Here is a 24,565-nt window from a genome sequence, read left to right as displayed (position 1 = left end):
AGGAGGAAACCGGTAGGGGAGGCTCCATGGTGTGCACGCTAATGGAAGAGCCCAACTCGACGTGAATGGCAGCTCCACATGCAAGAGACACTGGGATTCTATCTCAACAGAACCCCATTATAGAGAGAGCGGCTGCCCCAGCTGTGCAGCTGCTAGTCCAGGACTAGGGCTGCATTGTGACCCAGAGCCTCCCAGCAGCCCCTTCTTATGCAAAAGCATCAAATTTGGAGTGGAGTTCTTCAAATATGCACATTTATGAGAGAGGCAGATTAATATGCAGCCATTTTATGAGTAGACAAGAAAAAAAAAATTAAACATTTGGCATGAACAAAGATGGCAAACATTCCCTGAGAAAATGTGGAAACAACGTAGTATTTTCCCCTAGTGTCTAGGCAAGGACCGTTCACATCTTTTAAAACAAGCCTCCCCCAAAGCCACCTGCTAATCTTATGTGATGATATTAACAAATTAATAAAACTTTTTTTTTTCAAGGTCTCACAGCAATAAATGTACATGTGGTATTTGAATCAAACTATGTTTTTGAATGTAAGGCCCTTTCACACTGACAGAAGGCTCCGCCATCAAAGATTTCATTACATGCTCCATAAAGGAGGTAATCTGCTTAAGGGAAGTCACAAGGAGTACATCAGCAAGCAAGCCCAGAAATGGAGGCTAGAATCAGTCAGTGGGAGAGCCAGCTTGCATGAAAATCTATATAAAACATATTACTATTTAGAATTTACATAAAATACTGCTCACATAGGAGGTCTTAAAGAGAATTTTTTTTATTTTTTTTATTTCACATCCAAGGTTCTTCGGAGGTTCTGTTCTATTAGCTGTTAATGTAATCATCCTTTTCTTTTCTCTTGTCATAACACATTTGTTGAAGTTGAAAGCTAAACTGCTCTATACATCTGCCGCAAAACACATGATTTACTTTCTTGATTTACTAAAGGTAACATTTGTATCCAAAATTTATATAAATGTACAATTTTGGCTCTGAATTAGAGTCCCTTTTCAATATTTGACTGTACCTGAGTTAATCAAATGATTTGACACTAGTCATACACTAGTATCCCCTTTAATACACCTTGCAAAGAATGATACTGAGGTAAATATTTGCAATATCTGCAATTTGTTTAAATTTCTCATCTCCTTTCAATCAGAGATGGACCAATACATCTATAAGATTTTGGACAAATAATGACTCATCTAAATTTAATCTAAATTCTAGGTTCTTCTATTTTTTTATATTGTATGCGTGCTATAACCAAATGTGACACAATGTATACATATATTTGCGCAATTGTTATATTGTCTCACTTTTAAGTTTAACTCTGATGTTTCCATAACCATAACCAAGCAATCTCAGCCAAACGATATTAGTATCGGACAGGTGCTCAACACACCAGGTACTTGTATTGGTATGGGAAGTTGGATCGGTTTATCCCTGCTTTCTGTCTACTGTGGTTAATGACTGTCTTTGGAAAAAAAAAAAAAAAAAACTCACACATATGTCGATTTTCTTTGAAACAAAATTTCAGGTTAGCACAAAACAATAAATGTTCATGTATTCTGAGCTGGGCTTTATGGCTATTGTCCATTACAGAAATCACCACCACCTGAGGGACATGGAGATGAAAAGGCTGCCACACATTTTTGCCACACCCCAGATTAACTGTCCAGGCATCAATGCATTACAATATGTATTAAAATTCCTTGGCATAATAGGAATTTACAGTGCATCATACCGAAATTTTACATGAAATACAATTTGATTTACAACATCCATAACTTCCAATGACCAGAAGCACAATTATTTTGGATTCGATCAGCATTATAATCATCATCACTGAGAGGAGTTGCAGCCATTAATAACACCGGCATCATCCAGTCTGCAGCTCTGCCAGCACCCCTAAGGGCCTTTCAGCATATTAATAGCACCATGACTGCTATATCAATATCATTATTTCTATAAGCAGGAGAAACCCAAAAACGAGGAGGGATCATTAATGAATGAATTTATACTTTCTGTAACAAAACCTAACTTACATAAGCTGTTGTATATTTAGCAGCTCATCTGGACCACAGCTATTTCTGCCAATGTGGGAGGGAGGAATGAGGGAGACAAAAAAAAAAAAAAAGTGTGAAGAAAAAAAAAAAGAAAAAAAAAAAAAAAGACGAGACCGAAGAGAGGGCTTTGGGTTATGGAGATGATTCTGGGAGATTTATACTGCCTGGCAGAAGCAGACAGGGCCGCATAAATACATGTGAAAAAGAACCTCCATCTCTTTCTATTTCTCATTCTTTCTCCTTTAGTCCCTCTTTTGTTTGTATCCCTATCCATCTTTCAGTTGCAGTCTGTTTATGGCCCTACTATACTTCACTTACTGATATTGATTACTGTATTTAAAGCTGCAGTTTAGTGAGAATTAGAAGCACTAACTTGGCTTTAAGAATAAAATAGCTTGCATCTTATTATCCTTGACTAACAAAGCTAACTATGATGGTGTGTACCTTGTATAATTACATATCATCTCCATTTGCATTCTTAAATGTAATCCAAATATTTAGTTAAAAATGAGGCTGAGCAGGCTGACTGGAAGGGCTGCAGTGAGGGGCAGGGATCCAGTAGCTTGTGGGTGTTTGAGCAGGCTGGAGTGCAGATTGATTTTGGCATTTGAGTGCTACAAACGCAGTTCCTCTGACCTCTTTCCGACCTCTGCACAGGACAAGTCAGCAAACAGCAGAACTGGTCCAAGCAACAAAGAAAAATGGACCTTCATAAAAGTCTAAATTCAAGCCTTCATGCAGTCATATACATAAAAACATCAAATCAAATTTCTCAAGGCAGAATCCCTGCCATGTTTTACAGACTTTAAATCTTTTAAAGACCTAAAAATTCATATATGCTGTACACTCTTGGCTTGTTTTCAAGTGGACATTGAAGAACACCACAAAGGGAACCATCTTGCTGAACGTACCTTTTTTTAATTTACCTTTGTTAAACATTTTTGCATATTATGTATGAAGTCCTAGAGCAACATCAAACATTAAAATGCACAAAATTACTGCCACTCAAAACCAGACTAAAAAAATGGCAACAGTAAATAAACTTTTACCTTAGTTATGAGGATGCGATAGCTCTCCAGAAGCGCCTGGTCACTGTGGCAGCCCGACAGAAGCTGCCATACCTCGGCTCTCAGGGCCTCTGGCACTCCTGGCCTGACCAAAGCAGACAGTCCCTTCGGCCTTGCAGACAGATTCCCGTGCCTAATAGTTACAATACAAAAGAAAAATAGGTATTTGTTCATACATTTCTCACAAGCATAACCTGTAACGACTCTTTAGATAATTAGAGCATATTTGAATTGTGGAATGTTTTTAAGTGGATGTTATCATGCTTACTCATTCCACAGTTTGCTTGCAGACATGGTCTACAGGTTGATGTTTTGCATTTAGGCCAGTCCACACAGAACTACCTTAAAACCCCACAAATTTAAACTCTTACGTACTGGTTTTATATCAAATGTCTTCTAAAGGTAATCAATATGTATTGATTATTTGCTCACCATCCTTTGAGAATACTGCCCCATGAATCCAGAATCTTCTCTGGACAATCTTTGGACACATTTCCAGTTCCGCTGAAGATCTCACTGTCACTATCTAGAAAGCAGACCAAGGCAGGAGCTGCTGTTACAGTCAGCACACACAGTTCTGAGCGATATTGCTTTTCAGATGACCTTGATTAAATTGAATAAATCCAACATTACCATCAAATAAAACATATTCTGAAAAGGTCTGCTGATCCAAATTTATTTCAGTCAAAGAACTGACCACATTTTCACACTCCTGTAGAGCAAAGGGTATTCTCTACAATTTTATCTTCACGGAGCAGAAAATCATTCCTTTCCAATCATGTAAGTAGTGATCTTTTTGCAACTGAAATCTATGAATAAATATCTTCACAAAATATATCATGATATATTGTTGACTAATGAGACTAAACATGGAGTACAAAATAAAACCTATACTAAAATGTCTCTTCATTTTCGTTGACAAAAATGAGACGTTATTATATTATTATATAATGGCTTTATTATATCGTGGTATCTGTTTCCTGTATCTCCCATCTGGGAGTCACTTCCACAATGTGCAATCGCGACATTAATTCGATTTCAGTATACTTCTGATGGTTTTCTAGGAGAAAATGACGAAGCGAGCTTTGGACGCACATTCTTTATGATAATGATGTGTTAACGAAAACAGAATGTGTGGTCTTCTGTGTCTGGAATGGATGTAGTGTATTCTTGAGTCTATAAGGTAACAATAATATAATAATAATAATAAGATAACCTTGTTTTAATTATGAATGGGTTTGACAAAGAAAATGCTGTTTTTGTCTGTTCTACTAGGTACTTTTACTATATTGAATACAAGCTGCCATAAACAATTATACATATACATATCTTCCAACCGTAATACCACTGGCAAAAACAGCAGCATTTGTAATCTGCAACAGAAAACTAATGAAAAATCAGTACAAATTACTGACAAGCTTTGTCAAGATTATTACCAAAAATGTTTAAATCTCATACTGGAACAAATTAGGAGATAATTTTAAAGTACGTTAACAGTTTACTGAACTATTGCAGTAAATGTTAGGTTAGATCAAACCTGGCCATTTATGGCACACATGTGGTCAATCACAATCAATCACGCATCTAGGAATGCAGCTGCCAAGGCATATTGGCACAAAATCACTAGAAACACTAAGCAGTTTTCTGAAGGAGACTTTAATACAGTGGAAGCATGCTAATATGACCAGATAAAAAGGATTTTTTTTTTTAGAACCCTCAATGCACTGTAACGAGAAGGAATGACGACATCTCAGAAAATCTGGAACTTCAACTGCCTGCATAAAGCCTTCAACTTTGACTGTTTTTCATTGGCTCTAGATGAGAGCTGTGAAGTTTGACACGGCTCAGCTGCTCACCTTTGTACGTGGGATAAATGCAGACTTTAAATTGCTGAGGAAACAGCAACCACGCCAATCATGACTGGGAGTGATATATTCATGAAGTCAAGTGCATGAAACCAGGACTCAAAAGGGACAAGGTGGCAGGTGTGACAATGGTTGCCCAAATCTAACGGGAAAATGTTGGACTTTTAACAGAATGCAGGAAGTGACAGAAATGGACCCTGAACAGAAACTGGTATTCTGTTAAAGCAAATAACATTCCACAGCTGTCAGATGCAGACTACATGGCAGAGCTTGGTTTTGATGTTGAAATGAAAGTGATTGTTTTGTCATTGTGATACACAGCATAGCACAGCAGACTGTGCACACAAATCCTCAGCATTTAACCACTACCCTTAGTAAGCAGTGTGCTGCCATGAAAGGCAATTGATGAGCAGTGTGTGGGGATGGTACCTTGCTCAAGGAGACCTCCGTGGCTTCTTGGCACTATGGGATTTGAAATCGCAACCCTTCGGTTACAAGTCGGCTTCCTAACCTGCTAAGACATCTAAAGCATTTTTTGCTTTTAACATTTAGTTAGTTAATTGCTCAATTTTCAAAACAATTATTCAGTATTTCGGGGTTCTTTATGTAATGACTGTTTTCCTGTTTATGACTTGTAATGTAATGTCTGTAATAACCTTATTCTTTTGAATACCAGTAGCATAATGAAAATCATATGTTATATACTGTTCTTTACAGGTGGAGAAAATTAATATTGAACATTGTTAAGTTCATGTTTTGTTGGTTCGGCCCCCGAACACAGTTCAGGCTTCTAACCTTTGGGTTAGATAGGCCATTACTATGGAATGTTAATAATTAGTTGTCCATCAATGTTAGAGAACGGCATAACATTTTGATCAATTTCTCGGCTAATCCATTTCCAATATTTTTTTCTTAGTTCTGTCCACCTCCTGTAGAACTATTGACAGCTGACTGGTTTGTACACAGTCAGGTGATTCCATGTCCTTGTACTATTCAAATTAAAAGCTCCCCTCGGCACTGTGCAACTGCGACTTGACATTTTATGAAAATCTGAAGCAGCAGTGGCAGTAAGTTTTTGCAATGTTTAGCCACTGCTGCAACATGTAAACACACATAAATCACACACATGCTAAACCTACACAAACATTAATTAGCCAACAGGTTTCTCTGTTGTGAACAACTTAGTAATTGTATATCCTGACTAATAGTCACTTGTTCCTTAAATTACTTGTCCCTTAAATTTTGATTACTGATAAATAGCAATTTTCAGAGAAGATGCTGAAAATGTGATATGGATGGAAGTAGTCTAGTGGGTAACACACTTATGAACCAGAAGACCACAAAGTCACAGGTTTGAACAACTGGTCGTAAGTCGCTCTGGATAAGGACCCTTCTAAGTGCCGTACATTTAAATGTAATTGATATGCAGCTCTGAAGCAAGTAGTCAGCAATGTAGAGAATACAATGAATCTTTAACAAGCAAAAACATATGATAGCAGGCAAAAAACATTTGCCTGCTATCATACCAAACTCCCATCTCCTTCTCACATTAATCCAACACCGCTATATTTGTTTATTGTGTGTCAGATCACAGAATGCCAAAAGACCTGATTGCAATAATCTAATCACCGGAGCTTGAGCAGATAAGCCATGAAAATGAATATTAACACGCGCCTCTGAGGCACAGCTCTATTATCACAGCAATAAGTGACACCTTGCCACTGGGCACCGTCTTTGAGCTTAATTGCTATCAACTGACATTTAACACAGATGACTGAGGTACTATCTGATAACTGTCGGGGACTGTCCAGGGGGATGGGCTTGGGGGGCTACGATCCACTTTGTGCTGGCAGTAGATTAGAACAAATTAAAAAACTAATTTGATAGGGAATGCCATTTCCTTCCATAAAAATGAGCATTGATGTTGTTGTCATATTTCCTGATAGTCCCAGAGTAATAAAGGTGTCTCAACCTCAAAGTTCACAGAATATTAAGGGAGAAATTAATACATCTGCTTTGTAAATCTGCTGCACTGCAAGACCTCGCTGCAGAGCAAGGCGAACAGAACAAGCTCACAAACGGAAACAGGAGAAATGGAGGTACAACGTGGATTTGCTAAATCTGCATTTCCCATGGTCTGTGCAGCTGAACTGAGGGGGGAGGGATTGCAAAAATGGGGTGTCTGCACCGACAACAATACAACTGACAATACCATTCTACCCCCTCCCCAGACTAAAGGCAAAGTCACATGCAGCAAGAGTTCTTAAAAGGGCTCTTACTGTCAAGGCAGCCGAAGGCGGGCACACAACTGCAGCATTAGAAAGGCTTTATGAAAGGCCACTGAAGTGCATTAACAGCACAGCATGCTGTAGACTGTAGAAGCCTTGAAGCAAACTTTCATCCCAAAGACACAATGTTCACAAGCAGGGGTGGGAGGACAGCTTTGCTCTATTGTTTAAAGTCACCTTGCATAAAAAAAAATTAAAAAATCAAGCACCGTTTTTCAGAAAAAGAAGATCATGTGGCCCAGACAAAATTCAAAGACAATAAAACAATGCAATAACATTGAAAAAAATAATTCATCTTCAAACTTTATAACAAGTTTAGATAAAGGCAGAGCGACCAACATCTGCAGGTGGAAAAATAACCACAAATGTAATGGGTTCAATGTGTGGATACTGTAGACGCTACAGAATGGTTTTTATATATATATATAAAAAAACACCACTCTCAATCAGATAAAATTGCCTCTATTGAGAGAACTGCCACATAAAGTGTTTTATTGCGCTCATAAGCTTACCTGCTTTTTCGTAATCAATCATCATGTCACAAGTATGAGTTATATATAAATTAATACAGGTATGAGTCTTGTATGTGTATATAAATGAAATGACTGGAACAATAACAACCTCCAGGATTATGATTGATAAACCATTACCCTGTTCCTACCCATTTTTCCAAAACTCAGATCCCAGTATTCATTGTGTTTGCACTTAAGAGTTTCAAGCATCAAAGCTATTGCTCCTGTTATGCTCACATACAAAAGAAGAGCAGCCCTTATCTGTCCTTCAGAGTCGAAAGGCACTACACCTCTGTCACCTCATTCGTTTGGTCACAGCCTGCAGCGAATGCAGAAATTTTCCATTAATGAAACCTTGACTGGGTTTACGAAACAGAAAGGATTTCAGCTTCCAGAGAACATTTCACAGAGAAGTAAAAATATTTTCTGGAGCAGTTCTTCAATGGCGCTCCTATACTAAAGTAAATAACACTCAAGTAGATGGTCTCAAAAGCTAAAAACAAAACAGACATTATAAGGACACTATAAATCTCTATGGTAATAGGGATTAAATTCTCCATTATATCTTATTTCAGTAAATGCAAAAATGTTGAACAAGTAACATCTAGTGTAAAGGCTCATTTATGCTCCCTAGAGGCCACAAGAGGCCAGTTCAGACTGTCTAATACTATAGAAAACAAAAAACGGGTAATGGTGGAAGAGGCTGTATTTGGCAAAAAAAATGCAAAAGCGGCAACATTTTGAGCAGATGTCTGTGACCCCATTAAATTGACATCATATAGATGTTTACTACTTTTCCATCTCATGAAGCTTTCAATCAGCCCCATGTGGTCAGATAATACTCAACACTAATAAACAGAGTGAATTTGTATTGGAATAGCCAGCTCTATTCTTGTAATAGGAAAAGGTTAAAATAATCTGAGGGGATTGGAATACAATCCTTATTCTATGTTTTCTATTTTAACAGCTAGATTCCATATCAAACTATGACCTTCAGCAGGGGTGATAAGGCACATCAGCTTGATCATTACCCAGAATGCACTGCGGGTCTAATGACAGCTAATTTACCTTCCTCCGGCTCCTCTTCCTCAGCAGGTGAGGTCAGGCGTCCACGTGCCCCGTTGGCTTTCTCCGAATGCCTTTGAAGGCTCACTACTTCAAACATGGCATCACCCTGACCACCTCTCTCACTGGCTTGCTGTGACTACAAACACACACACACACACACACATTCATTCATTCATTCATTCATTCAATAACACAAATGAAATGTATTAAAATACATTAGCAGTTGAGGCACAGAGTTCATCTGTCTGATGTCAGTTTTAAACAAACATTTAATAAATAATAAAGACATATTAAACACTAGGCAGATAATGCAATGTGGGTGCAAAAATGTTTTTTACAAACACTAATCCCACCTTGTATGCTAAACACCTTGTACGATGTTCTGGATAAATATTATGCACAGCATTACATAACACCAACAAAGCGCAGTTCCAGGAAAGGGACATCTGACGTCGGTGTGCATGCACTCCTACAAAACAGCAGGTTCTGTATCCACAATATGCTTAGTGCATCACTTCCGACACACAGCACCCAAACTTAGCCTCACCTGTGCCACTGCCTTGAGGGGAGAAGCAAAAACCTAATTACGCATACGGGAGGAAATTAAAATGAGCAGTGACGGAGAAAAGCGCGTTCCAGAAGCTGATGCTTTTGGGCAGGCTGTCTGGTAATGGGGTTCACATGGAGCCCAGTGCAATCAGAGCGAGAAATTGCACGCCGCTCTCCTTGTCTTTGGAGGTCACTTCCAAAGTTGTTGTTTGTCAATCCTGATAGCACAATGTTTGGGGGGGGGGGTGGAGCTGAAGACCAGAAAACAACCCCACTCGATTTAATTGCAGGAGAATCATGCCGAAGCAGTAATTACTCCCCAATTCCGCATGTCACACAAATACATAATAATAAAATAATAGGGACGTTCTGGGTCTTGCGCTAACACCATAATATTATCTTTTAATTAGCTTTTAACTACTGTGCAGGCATTCTTCCTCACAGTGATGAGATAACCACAGAGGCAATCAGGCAACGATTCAGACAGCAGCCCTAATTACTTCAGCACGATAATCAGAGCCTGCCTCTTATTAGTGCCCAGGAACACAAAGCTCGCATTTGCCACTTCACAGATTCCAGGAGATGAGCAGCTCCTCCTCTTCACACAATGTAGAGAAAAAGAAAGGTCACATGTTTTTTTTTTTTTTTTACCCCCATTTATTTTGTGGGGTGGTAGAAACCTTGTGGGAAACACACCTGCCAATGAACCAGAAGACCAAAAAGTCATGGGATCAAACCCCACTTCAAAAATCAGTGTCTAATTTGGTTAGTAATGAGTGAGGAGATGATGAACTTGTTTTCCTACCTGTTTCAGCTGAAGGTAGAAAGTCTCAGAAAAAGCCTTTCTGCTGAAGTACCAGAACCTCTCGTTGGCTGGATAGACACGCACCAGAACTTCTAAAAGGAACCGTACTGGTTCTACCACCTCCGTCACCACAAGATCCACAGCGACTGTCATGTAGACCTGCTTATCTACAATGTAACAGGGATTTTTTTTTCAGTCATCAGCTTTTATCTGAACTTTATAGACTTTTTATACTTTACTTTTTTTAGCGTACTATATATGTATACCCACACACACATTTTTCCCACATTTTGTTATGTTATATCCTTATTCCAAAATAATAATAAAAAAAAAATGGAGAAATCACATGTACATAAGTATTCACAGCCTTTGTTTAATACTTTTTAGGTGCACCTTTTGTAGCAATTGCAGCCTCAAGTCTTTTTGAACATTATGGCCGGTTTTGCCCATTGCAGCACAAGTGGTGACCTAGCGGGTAAGGAAGCGGACCCATAATCGGAAGGGTGCAGGTTCAAATCCTGAACCACCAAGGTGCCCTTGATCAAGGTACCGTCCCCACGCACTCCTCCCCGGGTGCCTGTCAAGGCTGCCCACTGCTCATCAAAGTTGATGGGTTAAAAGTGTAGGACAGAGTGGTAGTAGCCTAGTGGGTAACACACTCGCCTATGAACCAGAAGACCCGGGTTCGAATCCCACTTACTACCATTGTGTCCCTGAGCAAGACCCTTAACCCTAAGTTGCTCCAGGGGGGACTGTCCTACTGTAACTACTGATTGTAAGTCGCTCTGGATAAGGGCGTCTGATAAATGCTGTAAATGTAAATGTAAATGACACATTTCGTTGTGTGCACAGCGCACTCTGCTGCATCCACTTGACTTTTACTTTTTGTAGTGTGGGACCTTATATAGGCAGGCGTGTGCCTTCCAAATTATGTCCAATCAAATGTTTTTTTCCCACAGGTGAAATCCAGTTAAACTGCAGGAACATCTCTGTTTTTTTATATTTCTAAGAAATTTGCCAATATATTTTTCACATAGTCATTATGGGGTGTTGAGTAAAAAATGTACTTGATCCATTTTGGATTAAGGCTCTAAAAGTGATGCACTGTATATATATATTTTAAAAAAACTGTAGGGATTGATCGAACCATATCAATAATGCAGTTTTCAGTTTGTGGGGGGAAAGAGGCAAAAAAAAAAAGAAAAATCACCAAAGTGTGAAAGAGGAACAATAACCCATTTCACACCAAAGGGGTTTTATTATATCAATTAACATGAAACAAGAAATAGCAAACCTCAAGCCTTACAGCAAGAGACCTGAAAATAGATTCCAATTATGATAAAGTCAAGCATAAAATGCTGGTTTGGGGAAAGAAAGTATTTTGGCGGGCGTAGCGTAATTGTGAGCTTTTAACCTGAAGCCAAAACATATGACAAGGAGCTAGGAACAAACCAAACCAAATTAGCTGTGTGAACTTTCATTTCATTTCCTACAGATACAGAACAGGACACTTTCTATTTAGGAAATCACTTGCATAAGTCAGTTTTTAAGAATGACAAAAGGTTTTTAACAACTGTCTATCACCATTCCCAAGAATAATCAGAAACAATGTATGTCACTCCAGCACCAATCCATCTACCAGTACCTCCTCCACACGTTCATCCATCTGAATGGACCCTTTAATAGTGGGGGGCCGGTGTTCTCCTACTCCCAAGAGCCTGACTGCTTTGACAACCTGCCATTTACATTCAAAATCAACCGCTCCCATTTTCCCCAGTCAGCAAGGCCAGCGCTGTCAGCTTGTCTGAACGCTTTGATTTGATTAGTACGCTGAAAGAGTTTTTTTCTATGCTCACCGCCAACAGCTGCACCTCGCCTACTGTACTTCATACAGTGAAACTAATTACAAACTAGGGGCAGAAAAGTTTGCAGAGACTTTAGAAATATATAGATGTCTACCAGAACTGTTCACTCATGATGCAAGTCCAGGGCAGAAACTCACCCTTGGGCGTGTCCTCATTTAGCACTTGAAATGCCGGTGTGTTGGGGTTCCAGATGCCTGTGATCACATAGGATTTCCCATCGGCACTCTTTCCCATAGACTCCTGAGAAATACACAAAGAATCATAAAAAATTCATTAAACCTTCTACTGGTCATGAGCACTGACAGTCCTACTATCGCCTATTTGAACATTTCAACGTGATTTAAATAACAATTACATTAATTTACACAACATAATTTAGTACTGTGTTTTGTAGTCATTACTTATTTAACTTTACCACTATTTAAGCACACCACAGTTTCAGTTGACTTAATTGCCACATTTACATGTTATTCATATTTACATTTTATTTAACATAGCATATATAATAACACATCTGCCATATTTTAGCCTTGTTCAGCAGCTCAGGTAAACTATTTCCTATATAAGTGAATATAAGTGCATCATTATCAGCTTCCCCTTTCAAGAGATTCTGAGAAAACAATTAAAGTAATCTGCTAAATGATTCCGCTCCAGTTTTCAAATGCCTTTCACTGAAGGTGACTTAAGAGCCATGGCAAGAAAAATGTGTCTCTAAGGTCCAGGGGTCTCCATGGCTACAACACAATAAAACATCTCTCTTGCTAAGAGGGTCCGTTTTAAAATAGAGCAGGTCTTTGCGCTGCAGCCTTGCAGGGCTTTACCATGTCCAGAAGATGCATGTTGCTGTTCCTAACCTTCTGACCCGGGCTCAGTAACATGCCAAAACACCTGGGTTAACAAAGGCACAAGAAACATGTCAATACTTTTTGCACATTTACAGATAATTGAGAAGAGAAAGTTTCACTATGGCAGAAAATGACCATTTTTGAACTTGACAAATTTTGAACAGTGTGTACAACCTGCCATCTAGTGGCCATAAAAGAAACAACCAAATCAAATTGCTTTAAGCATCACATCACACCAATACACAGGTACAGTGCATATGAATTAAATTCTTGTAGTAAAAGCTTATAATGTGTGTCCAAACTACCACTGGCATCATTTCATGTCCTAAAACTGTGGCATCAGTGCTCTGTAAAAGCAGTCAAAACAGACAATGGTCATTTACTTCTATTCCACAGCAAGGGACGGAATTTGACATTTCTATTAGATGGGTTGTGGATGAACTAGCGCCTTATGCCATGGTTTAAAACAAATAAAACTAATTGCTATATGTGTTGTATGAACAAACTAAGAACCTTAATTGTCATCTTTTCCTTGGCAACTCTATTACATGTCCATACATAGCCAAGAAGAAGTTCTGCAATTTAATGCTAAACGTAATCCGTATAGTCAGGATAAGGCAGGAAACCCAGGTGAAGAGAACATTTTTAAAAATTGGGTAAATATTCTGAAAAAACATGCAAATGCACTGTCTAACATGTCATTAAAGTATAACCTTTGGCATTTGTTGCATTAACACAATTTGTGAGAGACACTGCTGCTGCCCTTGTTAAAATTGTAAAATGTTAGCATTTTATTATTTTAAAGGACAAATAGAAATTTCTGTTACAGCACAGTTTGCTGTGATATATCTAAACATTGTAAATAATAATATAACAGACACACACTTTTGTTTGAACTTGTTGAATACTTCATGTAAAGCTGAACAAAGGTCTCAATAGACTCACAGATTCCTGTTCTTCCAGTTTATGACTCTGCTACACTGGTTCCCAGTGTTACTTTTAAGAAATTCTGCTTTTAATTATTTCTGCTCAACAATGGCGTGCATGACTTCCCCATAAAGTGAGAAAGCTGCCTTGCTGATCAAAATTCATAGATACTTTGAACATGGAGAGAGCACATGGAGAGGTCAGTGGTGGCCTAGTGGTTAAGGAAGCGGCCCACTAATCAGAAGGTTGCTGGTTCGAATCCCGATCTGCCAAGGTACCACTGAGGTGCCACTGAGCAAAGCACCGTCCCCACACACTGCTCCCCGGGCGCCTGTCATGGCTGCCCACTGCTCACTCAGGGTGATGGGTTAAATGCAGAGGACAAATTTCACTGTGTGCTGTGCTGCTGTGTATCATGTGTGACAATCACTTCACTTTCACCGGTGAAATAATTAGTTCACTTACCTCTCTATAACCAGCTCTTTGTTGCTCATCTGCTGGACAGTGACAACTACCTTCTTCTGAACGGCCTGCCGCAGTTTAAAGTAGAACTTGTCTCTGTCCTTCGGGACTGGGCTGACAATTGAGAAGAAATTGCTAACATTACAAAAAAAAAATATTTTTTATGAATTGCCTCAAGACATCACAAAAGGTAGCAGGGTGCTGACCTAAAATTGCCTTTGCTGTCATCCTCTCTGACCTCCAGTGAAACCACAAAGGTGTAAATGTCACTGTCCGGAGACAATGGCAGAGACGAATCTCGGACATCAAGAGTGGACTTTGAGGAACGTTTAAAAGCTGTAGAGAAACTGTATAAAATACGGCTGACCTACAGAAAGAAATAGAGCAATATATTTGATTATCTTTGAGAAACTAGGAGGACCTGCATTAGGTAAACACAAAAGTTGTGGTAGAAGGATGGGACTCACAGCCTCTTTAATGTGACAGGAGAAGACGTGGATCTGGAAGTCCTCAGTGCTGCGGTAGCTCTCGGTGAAGGAGAAGCAGTCGGCAGAACAGTCTTTCCCCCGTGCACAGAACAGAATCTTGTAGATGGGGAATGAGGCAATCTCTGTGCCAGTCGCCTGATCCACAATTCTGATATTTGAAACAGGATTGCTTCGTTATTGACCTTCCCAACATGCATGTAGTTGAAACTAAACTGTCCATTATTTTCACTTTGATATATTTAAATGACAAATTACAGGTTCGATCGGTCTTAGCAAAATATATAATTGTCTGTCATTATAAAAAAATTATAATCCAGAATATCAAAAATTTTCCCAATGAAGAGAAGAAACTGAAAGTTTGTCTCCGTGCCTGACCTGACACAGCCATCAGGCACGTTGGGCACATGCAGGGTGACAGGGATGGGGATGGCGCTCTCTGCCTGCAGGGTGGCCATGGCTTTCTGGGCCTCTGACTCACTACGAGGTGCCTTCACCCAGGTGCAGCCCAAATAGGACAGCTTACTAAACTGGACACTGTCCTCCTCTGGCACAGGGCCCTCTGTTGCCTCTAGAGATGGGAAACATGCAGATAAGACATAATAGCATACATAAAATCCATAAGTATAATGTCATTTCAGCAACCAAAAATCAGCAGATGTGAAATAAAATCAAAGAAGTCAAATATAAAACTTTGCTATGCTTAAAAGGCAGAGTTGCTCATGTTTCACAACTCCATTTTAGCTTTGATTTTCATTTTCAGGTTGTACAATAACTAGAGCATTCAGAGTAGGACAGAATTTTGCAAGCAAAGCAAAATGATCCATACCAAACATCTCCTTGGATAGGATGTTAATGTGTTACAAGGAGGAAGTATAGGTCCCAGCCTTGCCATTTACTGTCCACACAAACAATGGACAACAGGAACAGAAAACAATGAGAAGACGCTTCCTACCAAAACATCATCTTCCTACAGCCGAGAATCAGGTTCAGCAATATTACGTGCAAACCATATCTTACCACCGAAGTGAGACCTGAGAATTTTACATTCAGACAGTTTAAACATTCTAGATTTAATATGTGTCTTTCTCAAGGACAATATCAGGTTGAATATCAGGCTACTAAATGCAATGGACCACAATGCTGGTTTTATATTAAATAAGCAAGGCTAAGGTGCAACGTTCTGCACAGAAATTATTGAGCAGGTTAACTTAGAAGCAATCTATGGAATGGCCTATGGTAACAAATGACCTTGCAGGCAAATAATTCTCTCATGTGCTGCCCTGCAACCCATACCAGTAGAAAAAGCATCCAGGGCCAGACTCGGTGGGCATCCCTGAGAACCAGGGGTTGTGGGAGTCTGTGGGTCTGCCATCTTCTCCAGAGCTCCGTCCCTCCTCTCATCTTTTAAAACGTCGTCCTCCAGCACCTCCTCCATCGCTCTCTCCAGCTGTTCACTGCCGTTCCAAGACATCTGCTCAGAGGATATTGCACAGAAAACAGACAACCTGTTTGCAAAGGCACCACCAGCTGTACTGAAAGCTGTTTTATGGGTAGGTGTTCAGGAAACTTTTCTTTATGTGTTGGCTCAGATAATCGAGAGATAAGAGTAAATCATTTACTGTGTTAAATTTCCAGCTTCCACAATGCAAAATAATAACCCTGGCCATGTGCTGCATGTATTATGTACTAGGCTTATCACAATACTGAAATTTCACTCTATAGCGATACAAATTTAATAGTCAGAACACCACACACACACACATACTCCATAAAGAAATTAATAAATAGATGGGGGGGAGAATAAATGAAAGAAATGTATTTTAATGTTTTTGAGCAAAACTAAAAAAAGCACTATTCACTTCTCTGCAGAAGTGAAAAATATATGAACTTTGTTAATTATAAAAAGTGGAGAGTGAAGCGAGGACACAGCCATAATTATAGTTAACTTACTTCAACAGCATTGCTTGACAGCGGCAATTTGAACAACAACATTACTCTCAAAGCTAAATTTGTCCTGCTGCTCACTTTGATAGCGACATTTTTGAAGTGCTTCTTGCAAAAGGGCTCATCTTCATCCTTTGGTTTTCCCATTTCATCTGGTTGATGTCCAAAATACTTCCAGACAGTGATCTTCCATTTTACATTTTCCAGCAAGCTTGGTGCTGCAGAATTATGTTTAACATGTGTCTCTCATGAAAACATTCAGTCCTACAAGTAGCCAGGGGAGAGGCTTCCTGCTGCAAAGCCTATTGAAGATTGTTGTAGTCCGTGTATTCCTAGAATTCCTAGTAGTCCGTTACATTCCAGTGCTAATTGACTGGTCACTGGAACTCTCCGAGGAGCTGTTAAAAATACGTGTTGCCCTACATAAAGATGGCCTGGTCTATAAGGAGATTGCCAACACCCTGAAACTGAGCTGAAGTACGGCGGCCATACAGCGGTTTAACAGGGCAGGTTCCACTCAGAACAGGTCTGGCCATGGTAGACCAAAGAAGGTGAGAGAACGTGAGAACTCAGCATCATATCCAGAGGCTGTCTTTTGGAAATAGACATATGAGTGCTGCCAGCATTGTGGTAAAGGTTGAATGGGTGGGTGGGTAAACATGTTAGTGTTCAGACCATATGCTGCACACTGCATCAAATTAGTCTGCATGGCTGTCAGCCCAGAAGGAAGCTCCTTCTAAAGATGATGGCCAAGAAAGCCCACAGTTTGCTGTGCACTGACAACCACCGACAAGATTACCGGAACCATTTCCTGTGGTCTGATGAGACTAAAATAAACTTTTTTGGTTAAATGGTGTCAAATGTGTGGCGGCAACTCTTGCCAACTGTCATGGTGGAGGGAGTGTCATGACTGCCAACATGTTCTGTGACATACTGAAGCAGAGCATGATCCTCTCCCTCGGAAACTGGGCTGCAGGAAAGTATTACTACGTGATAACGACCCCAAACACACCTCCAAGACCAAAACCTTATTGAACATCTGTGGGACATCCTGAATAGGATTCCAGTGGCAACCTGTGACGCTCTAGTGAACTTAAGGCAGTGCTGGTAAGTAATGGTGGCCTTTTCACTTAGGGGTGTACTCACTTTTGTTGACAGTGGATCAGACATTAATGGCTGTGTGTTTAGTTATTTTGAGGGGACAGCAAACTTACACTTTTATACAACTGTATAACTGGCTTCTACAGCTGTATAACTGGCTTCTTTACATTGCAGTGTTATGTCTTTACAAAAATGGTGAGGGGTGTACTTACTTTTGTAAAATAATGTATATGCCAGGATTTGGCACAAGAATAACTTTAGGTGCAAAACTTTATGTATGGGTGGTAGTAGCCTAGTGGTTAACACACTCATGAACCAGATTCAAATCCCACTTACTACCATTGTGTCCCTGAGCAAGACACTTAACCCTGAGTTGCTCCGGGGGGGGGAGGCTGGTCCTGTAACTACTGATTGTAAGTCGCTCTGGATAAGGGCGTCTGATAATGCTGTAAATGATGTATGTATGTTTTCGCCACCTTGAGTCGGGGCTTGCCCTCAGAACTTGTTGGGGACCCGCCTGCTGAGGGTGGCACCAGCACAAACTCCTCACTGGCGACGGTGGAAACGGATTCAGTGGAGCCGCTGACTTTGCCCAGAGAGGAACGGTCATCCATGGTAGCCCAGGACAGTGAGCCACACCCTCAAATCACGGCTCAGCAGCTGCAGCCCTAAAAGAGGACACAAAAAAAGACAAAACAGAGACACAAATTGCCACATGAAGAAAAAAAAAAAAAATCGATGGCAAATACACTGAGCCAATGTCAGATGTATAACATAAATTATAGCACTTGAAAAAATCAATACTACTAGGAATTACTAGTCTGAAATAAGATATTTAACAGGATATTAATATTATACTGCTCATTTCCACAAACAACGGATATTAGGAGAATTTCACACGATAAACTCAATATCATTAATATGATAGGCTCCGTGATTGCAGAATTAATCACATATTAATTAAAAGAAAACACGAGGCTAACAATAATCTAACAACAATCATTACCGACCACCCTCAGATTAGCGTAGCTTTTTAGCCTTAACAACCAATTTAACTGTTGGGTGTTGGGTCATTTGTATTGTAAGAGATTTATAGGTAAGGTAATGGCTCGCGAGAACACGAGATCCCATGAACTGCAGGTGAGCTCTGCTAGGATAAACTATAAAAGGTAAACTAAATTCAGAGCAAAAAAGACTTAATATCTCTTTTCAGGATGACGGCCAACGAGGCAGTCGTTCAAGAAATGTTTGTTGTACTGTTTATTTAAGTACAGTTCTCATGGCACAAGGTGCGTGGTGCAAGGTTTATGATGAGGTGTACGACGTAATGACCTGATGTAAGAGAGAAAGAAGTTCCACATATTAAACGCCCGTGTCTGTGCAAGGCAGACCACACAGAAGAGGGACATCGGGGCCAGCACGCGCTCGACAAAAGACACATGCCATTCGCGCATCGCCTGTCTGAGCCGGCAACATAACCCACACAACTCCAGCCGGGCCAACGCCATTCTAGTGTGGACTATTCTGAGGATGACCCGGTATACCTCTTGGCCACAGGAGCTTTAGCAGACATTGTTAAACAAAACTGAAATTAGCGCTCCACTGAAAAAATTCTCACCAAAAGAGGCTGCTGTTCATCAAACCTTCGGAGTAACTCGCTGAAACAGGTATGACCCGCTCGAAAGGGTCAGCAGCAGCTAGTGTTGATAGGCATAAAGAGTGCCTTTAGGGAGGTAAAGAACAGAACGTCTGTTGGCAACAGGTGGTTTTATTGAAGTGAAAGGGAAGTGACGCGGTGCAAACAACAAAAATGTCTCCTCTGCTTTTAACCCATAACCTTAGTGGGCAGTGGGCAGCCATGACAGGCGCCCGGGGAGCAGTGTGTGGGGACGGTGCCTTGATCGGCGGCAACTTGGCGGATTTTAACCGGCAAACTCCAGATTATAGGTCAATTTCCTTACCGGCTAGGCCACCACTGCCGCCACACAAACCGGTTCCTCCTTGTTAAAAGCCATGCATGTTTTGCTACTTGCACTGTTTCATTCCCAGCATTTCTCATCAATTTTCTGCAGAGGTCTACTTTGAAAGTGGTGACGATGAAAGACTCAAATAGCTAATAGCTGTTTATAGCTCATGTGGCAGAAGCTTCCAGTTCAGCACATCCAAAAGAAGAGTCCGTTTTTTTATTTTTTAAATCTTTTATATCAGCATGTTTTTCCACTTTCGGTGAAAGGCCCTACACAGCCAGCGCTGACCAGCTGGAGTCATGTGGTCCCATTATACTCATTCAATTAGCCACGTTACAAATTAGCCCAGAACAAAATGAATGTGCCCAGTGATCTCTGAGAGAAGAGCAGGCCCCCCCCCAAAACAATACACAGCAGTGAGCATAGCCATGCGCTCATCATTTAAAAAAAACATCTGAACAAAAGCATCACATAAGGAAAACAAATTCTCAAGGTCCAATTTAATGTCCTAATTCATTAGGGTAATTAGACAGCCATTAGAGTGACTAGTCAAGCAAAAACAGAGCACATGCAGAGCACAATTCTACAAGAAAGGTTACTTATTGAAAATGTGTTGGTGCTTAAAGTGCTTCACTGCAATCAAAACAAGATGAATTAAATGTAAAAAAATTTAAATTAAAAGTGCAAGTGTTGTAAGGGCTTGAACTTGATTATCATCTGTTTGCTGCTGCCAGTTGCTGAAAGGCACCAGGGAGACGGGAGACTTGGCCAGTACATTTATCGCTGCATGTAATCTGTTTTTTTTCAGCATTTGTTTGGGGGTGATGCATCTCAATTAGCACTAAAAGGGAAGCTGAAGCGGTGAAACGGACGATTCTAAAAGTAACTTGTGCTGGAACAGCCATGTTGGGCAACATCCACAGCCACAATAATGTCGGCCTGATTAAAGCTCTATCCGTGGTACATCCGCTCTGTCAGTCTGACGGGTCCAGGCTTCTCACCTCTCTCGGTCTGCCTGCACTTAAAAACGTACTGGAATATCTGCACCACGGGCAATCAGGCCCTGTCTGAGACCTCCAATTTTTTACTGCCTGGGAATTGTTTTTTTTTTTAACACCACTGTGAAATTAGTTTGCATGTGCGACTGAATTGGAAATATATATGGAACTACGTAACTATGGCAGCCAGATATCACCGGCCCATTCCAACTCATGCTACTGAATGAAAGCCAAATGTATTTAAACTGCAACCTTTCATGACAGTGTGTATGTAAAGATAAGATGACCCTTTATTAGTCCTACAAGTGGGAAATTTACAAGAGCAGCTACACACTAATAATAATTATAAAAAAAAAACACAAAGAGAGCAAGTTTGCTGCTAAATATACAAATGTGATTTTTTTTTTTTCAGTTTCATCAAAGAAAGAACCAATTGGCAGAGGATGGTTAGCTTTACATGTGGCCGGGGAACGAATACACTTCTGCTTTCAATTGCAGTGTAGAAAAACAGGTGCTTATGGAGGACACAGACATACTTTACTTAAGATGATTTTGTACAATGATGTATCCCAATCTCAATATACATCCATTACAAACAATCTGTTTAACAGTTAACACACAATTGGTTGATCAACTCTACATCTCACTACATATAAAACACAGGTGTGAGAAAATATCAATATAGCAATATATTGCAATATTTTAAGGTGGTGATGTTGTATCAATACAGTGACAACAAATATTCATATATTTATATACAAATTTAGTCCAACGTTATGTTGTTTTGGCTGTTGTTTTAGTTATCTACCACTGGTAAAATAATGTTATATGTGTATGTAGAATAAAGTGCAAAGGCTTTAGGTAGTTTATGAAGCTCCAGGGGGGGGACTGTCCCTGTATCCCGATCCTCCAAGGTGCCACTGAGGTGCCACTGAGCAAAGCACCGTCCCCACACACTGCTCCCCGGGCGCCTGTCATGGCTGCCCACTGCTCACTCAGGGTGATGGGTTAAATGCAGAGGACACATTTCACTGTGTGCACCGTGTGCTGTGCTGCTGTGTATCACATGTGACCATCACTTCACTTTGAGTAACTGTTTAGGAAGGGGCAATTAAAAAGGAAAGTGTAAAACATTGTTGATATCTAGAGATGTGCTACGAGAACTCTCCCTAGAAACCTGTGTGGATATTTGACCACAGTGATGCACAGCAGGTGCCGTTTGTAGAAGCGAGCTTTTATTAATGGGAACACAGAAGCAGAAACAAGATTTTCAGCTTTAAAAAGAAGTACACGTACATCCCTTAAAACCTACAAAACACTGAGAACTCAAAGCAGCCTGACCCGCTGGACTTACTCTATATTATTTGAATTGTCAAACCATCATGGGAGATTATTTCCTCTGCCCAAGAAATTCCAGGCATTCTGTCTGCGGTGCTGTTCCCACAGGCATCTCTTACAAAACCGCAATTATCGCGAAACGTCCTCTGCTTTTATCATACCTTGTTATGATTCAGCATTTCTTTATTCGGATAAAGCACTGTAATAATAATGGGACACAGCAGGCAGTCATTTTGATGAGAAGAGGATACACTGCAGATTTTTTTTTTACTTTACTGTCAGCCTGAGAGCGAAAAAACAACCAGCCTCTCGATTCTACGTACATCAAAATGTCCATTGTGTTCCCGTGGCGGGGATGTTGTAAAAAAAAAAAAAAAAAAAAGTTTTTAAAAAAGGTGAAAATGCCCTCCCTTTTTAAAACGGGACTGGTTATACTGGTTCCCTGACGTTTTCCATAACCGGTCACGGCCTCTATTGTACCCTCACCTGGACAGCAAATACATGCAGTAAACACCTGCAAACACGTGAATTTACAAAAACCGAGGCGTGCCAGGAGACCGGTCACGAACTAACCAAACGATTCAAGTAATCACCCATCAAAACACAGACTATTTATGGTCCAACAGTGTCGGTGTTCCTGCCACCGCAGAGTTGTGTCATTTATAACCAGCCATTAAAGTCTAACGCAAATTTAACCGGGCAGCGAGTTAAAAGGTCTGGGCACAGCGAATATATGCGCGGAGGAACGAAATAAAAAAAAACAATGGTGTCAAGTCACAGCTAGCTATAGCAAGCTAGCTTCCAAAGACAGGAAGTCAACGTGCTAAGGTAGATGCTGCTGCTCCTCATGGTGAGCGAGCTGCCTGCGTTCCAATACTGGGAACTACGCGCCCTCGAACCCTCACGCCGGGCAAAAACTCGGCCACCATTTTGAGGCTGCTAAGAGAGTTCCGTCGGCCCTGCCTGGAAAGCGGGGGAGACAGCGAGTCTGCAAAACCGTAAGCAAAATACAACACCGCGTCTCAGCATGCATTCCGAAAAGCAGAAGCCACACCCATTTTAGGAAGGTGCGCGATTTCAGTGACAAAGGCAGCAAGTATGCGACGGCCGGGAATGGAGGGTGCGTGAGGGCAAAATTGGAACGCGACTTCTAGTTAGCGAGTTAGCAGCTGCATCGATGAATTCTGACGAGACGGAAGGTAAAAAAAAAACTAGTCGCGAGATGGGGATTTATTTAAAAAAAAAAAGAGTTACAGTAAACAAAAGAGGACGATTGCATTGGACTGTCACTTTACACCGCATTCACCAAGCAGCATACACTAACGGGAAGTGCCTGGCTAATTTATCTGCGCTACAGCCTAATGCCAAACATTAGCCGAAAGGCTAAAGTTTGTCGGTTCATAGCAGCTTAGTTATATTTACATTATTAGAGCAGGACAAGAAATAGATACCTTAAATAACAGTCACGGATGTAACACATTTCACCACGTGACAATCAAGAAGCCCTACTAAAAAAAGTGCTTTTGAAACAAAATGCAGTCAACTCATTGTATTTAAACTTAAAGGGATGCGGGGGGGGGGGAAACAAACATAAAAATGACTTACTTGGCAGGAGTTTGCGCCCCAAGTTGCCTGGCTGTCAGCTGAGCGCTGCTGGCGCACGGACCAGCGCGTCTGCATTGTCAGACGGCGGTCACGTGGTGTGGGTGACGTCACCACGGCCCAAAGCCCAGCGTTACTGGGCTGAAGCAATCTGGTTAGGTTGGTGCCGGATGAGATAATGTTTTTGTTTCTAAAAAAGAAAGCGAATCATTCTAAATGTAAAACCATGCACACCCCCACAAACTATTTATGATAATAATGTTTTTTTTTTATAATGTTAGAAATCCAGTGTTATTCTATTGTTATTCTAATGATATTTAGTTTCAAATGTCTCAAAACAACTCGTAATGCAATTATTTAACATGTATAAAAACGTAAGTAAAAAGGCACCGGACAGAGAACTGTACATTTAAAAACAACTGTAGTACATTTTTAATTATCATAATTTTTTGCATCACTGTCTCAATCAATCCTTTTTTAAAATGTCAAATTCTAAGCTAGAAAGACATGACAAGAAAATAATTCTCTATACATGGCAAGCAATGTTTAGTATAGTATATGTATTATTTCAGAATGTGTGTGGTAAAATCATCAATAACAAACAGACTTATGACAATAAAGTAATAGAAAAAATCAAGTGCATCACAAGTTTAAATCAATAAGTGTGGTACAACAATAGTTTCAATGATAAGTTCCAACTGCTGCCAAATCTATCTGTAATAACATCAAAATACACACCAAATAATAGACAAGTACTTTTCAGTGCACACATTTGACTTGACTTTTGAATAAATATGAATA

At 40.2% G+C, this 24,565-nt stretch overlaps 1 protein-coding gene across 1 annotated transcript in view; it reads right to left on the bottom strand.

Annotated features, from left to right (window-relative positions):
• rabgap1l (RAB GTPase activating protein 1-like) overlaps positions 1-23,884 on the bottom strand; it is a 73,462-nt gene extending 49,578 nt beyond the window's left edge. Inside the window, exons 1-13 of the mRNA XM_028999792.1 lie at positions 23,768-23,884; positions 18,336-18,527; positions 16,108-16,285; positions 15,190-15,382; positions 14,794-14,962; positions 14,533-14,693; positions 14,330-14,440; positions 12,914-12,980; positions 12,230-12,332; positions 10,228-10,394; positions 8,874-9,009; positions 3,573-3,666; positions 3,123-3,273 (exon numbers count right to left, since the gene is read on the bottom strand). Of these exons, the coding sequence (XP_028855625.1) occupies positions 3,123-3,273; positions 3,573-3,666; positions 8,874-9,009; positions 10,228-10,394; positions 12,230-12,332; positions 12,914-12,980; positions 14,330-14,440; positions 14,533-14,693; positions 14,794-14,962; positions 15,190-15,382; positions 16,108-16,285; positions 18,336-18,473 (1,668 nt within the window). The 5' untranslated portion in view covers positions 18,474-18,527; positions 23,768-23,884. The remainder of the gene's footprint in view (positions 1-3,122; positions 3,274-3,572; positions 3,667-8,873; positions 9,010-10,227; positions 10,395-12,229; positions 12,333-12,913; positions 12,981-14,329; positions 14,441-14,532; positions 14,694-14,793; positions 14,963-15,189; positions 15,383-16,107; positions 16,286-18,335; positions 18,528-23,767) is intronic.
• Between the last annotated feature and the right edge of the window lie 681 nt (positions 23,885-24,565).

The sequence above is a fragment of the Denticeps clupeoides genome, chromosome 13 (assembly GCF_900700375.1).
Source record: "Denticeps clupeoides chromosome 13, fDenClu1.1, whole genome shotgun sequence".
NCBI lineage: Eukaryota > Metazoa > Chordata > Actinopteri > Clupeiformes > Denticipitidae > Denticeps > Denticeps clupeoides.
The sequence above is the reverse complement of the archived record's forward strand: the minus strand, read 5'-3'. Positions and strand labels throughout refer to the sequence as shown.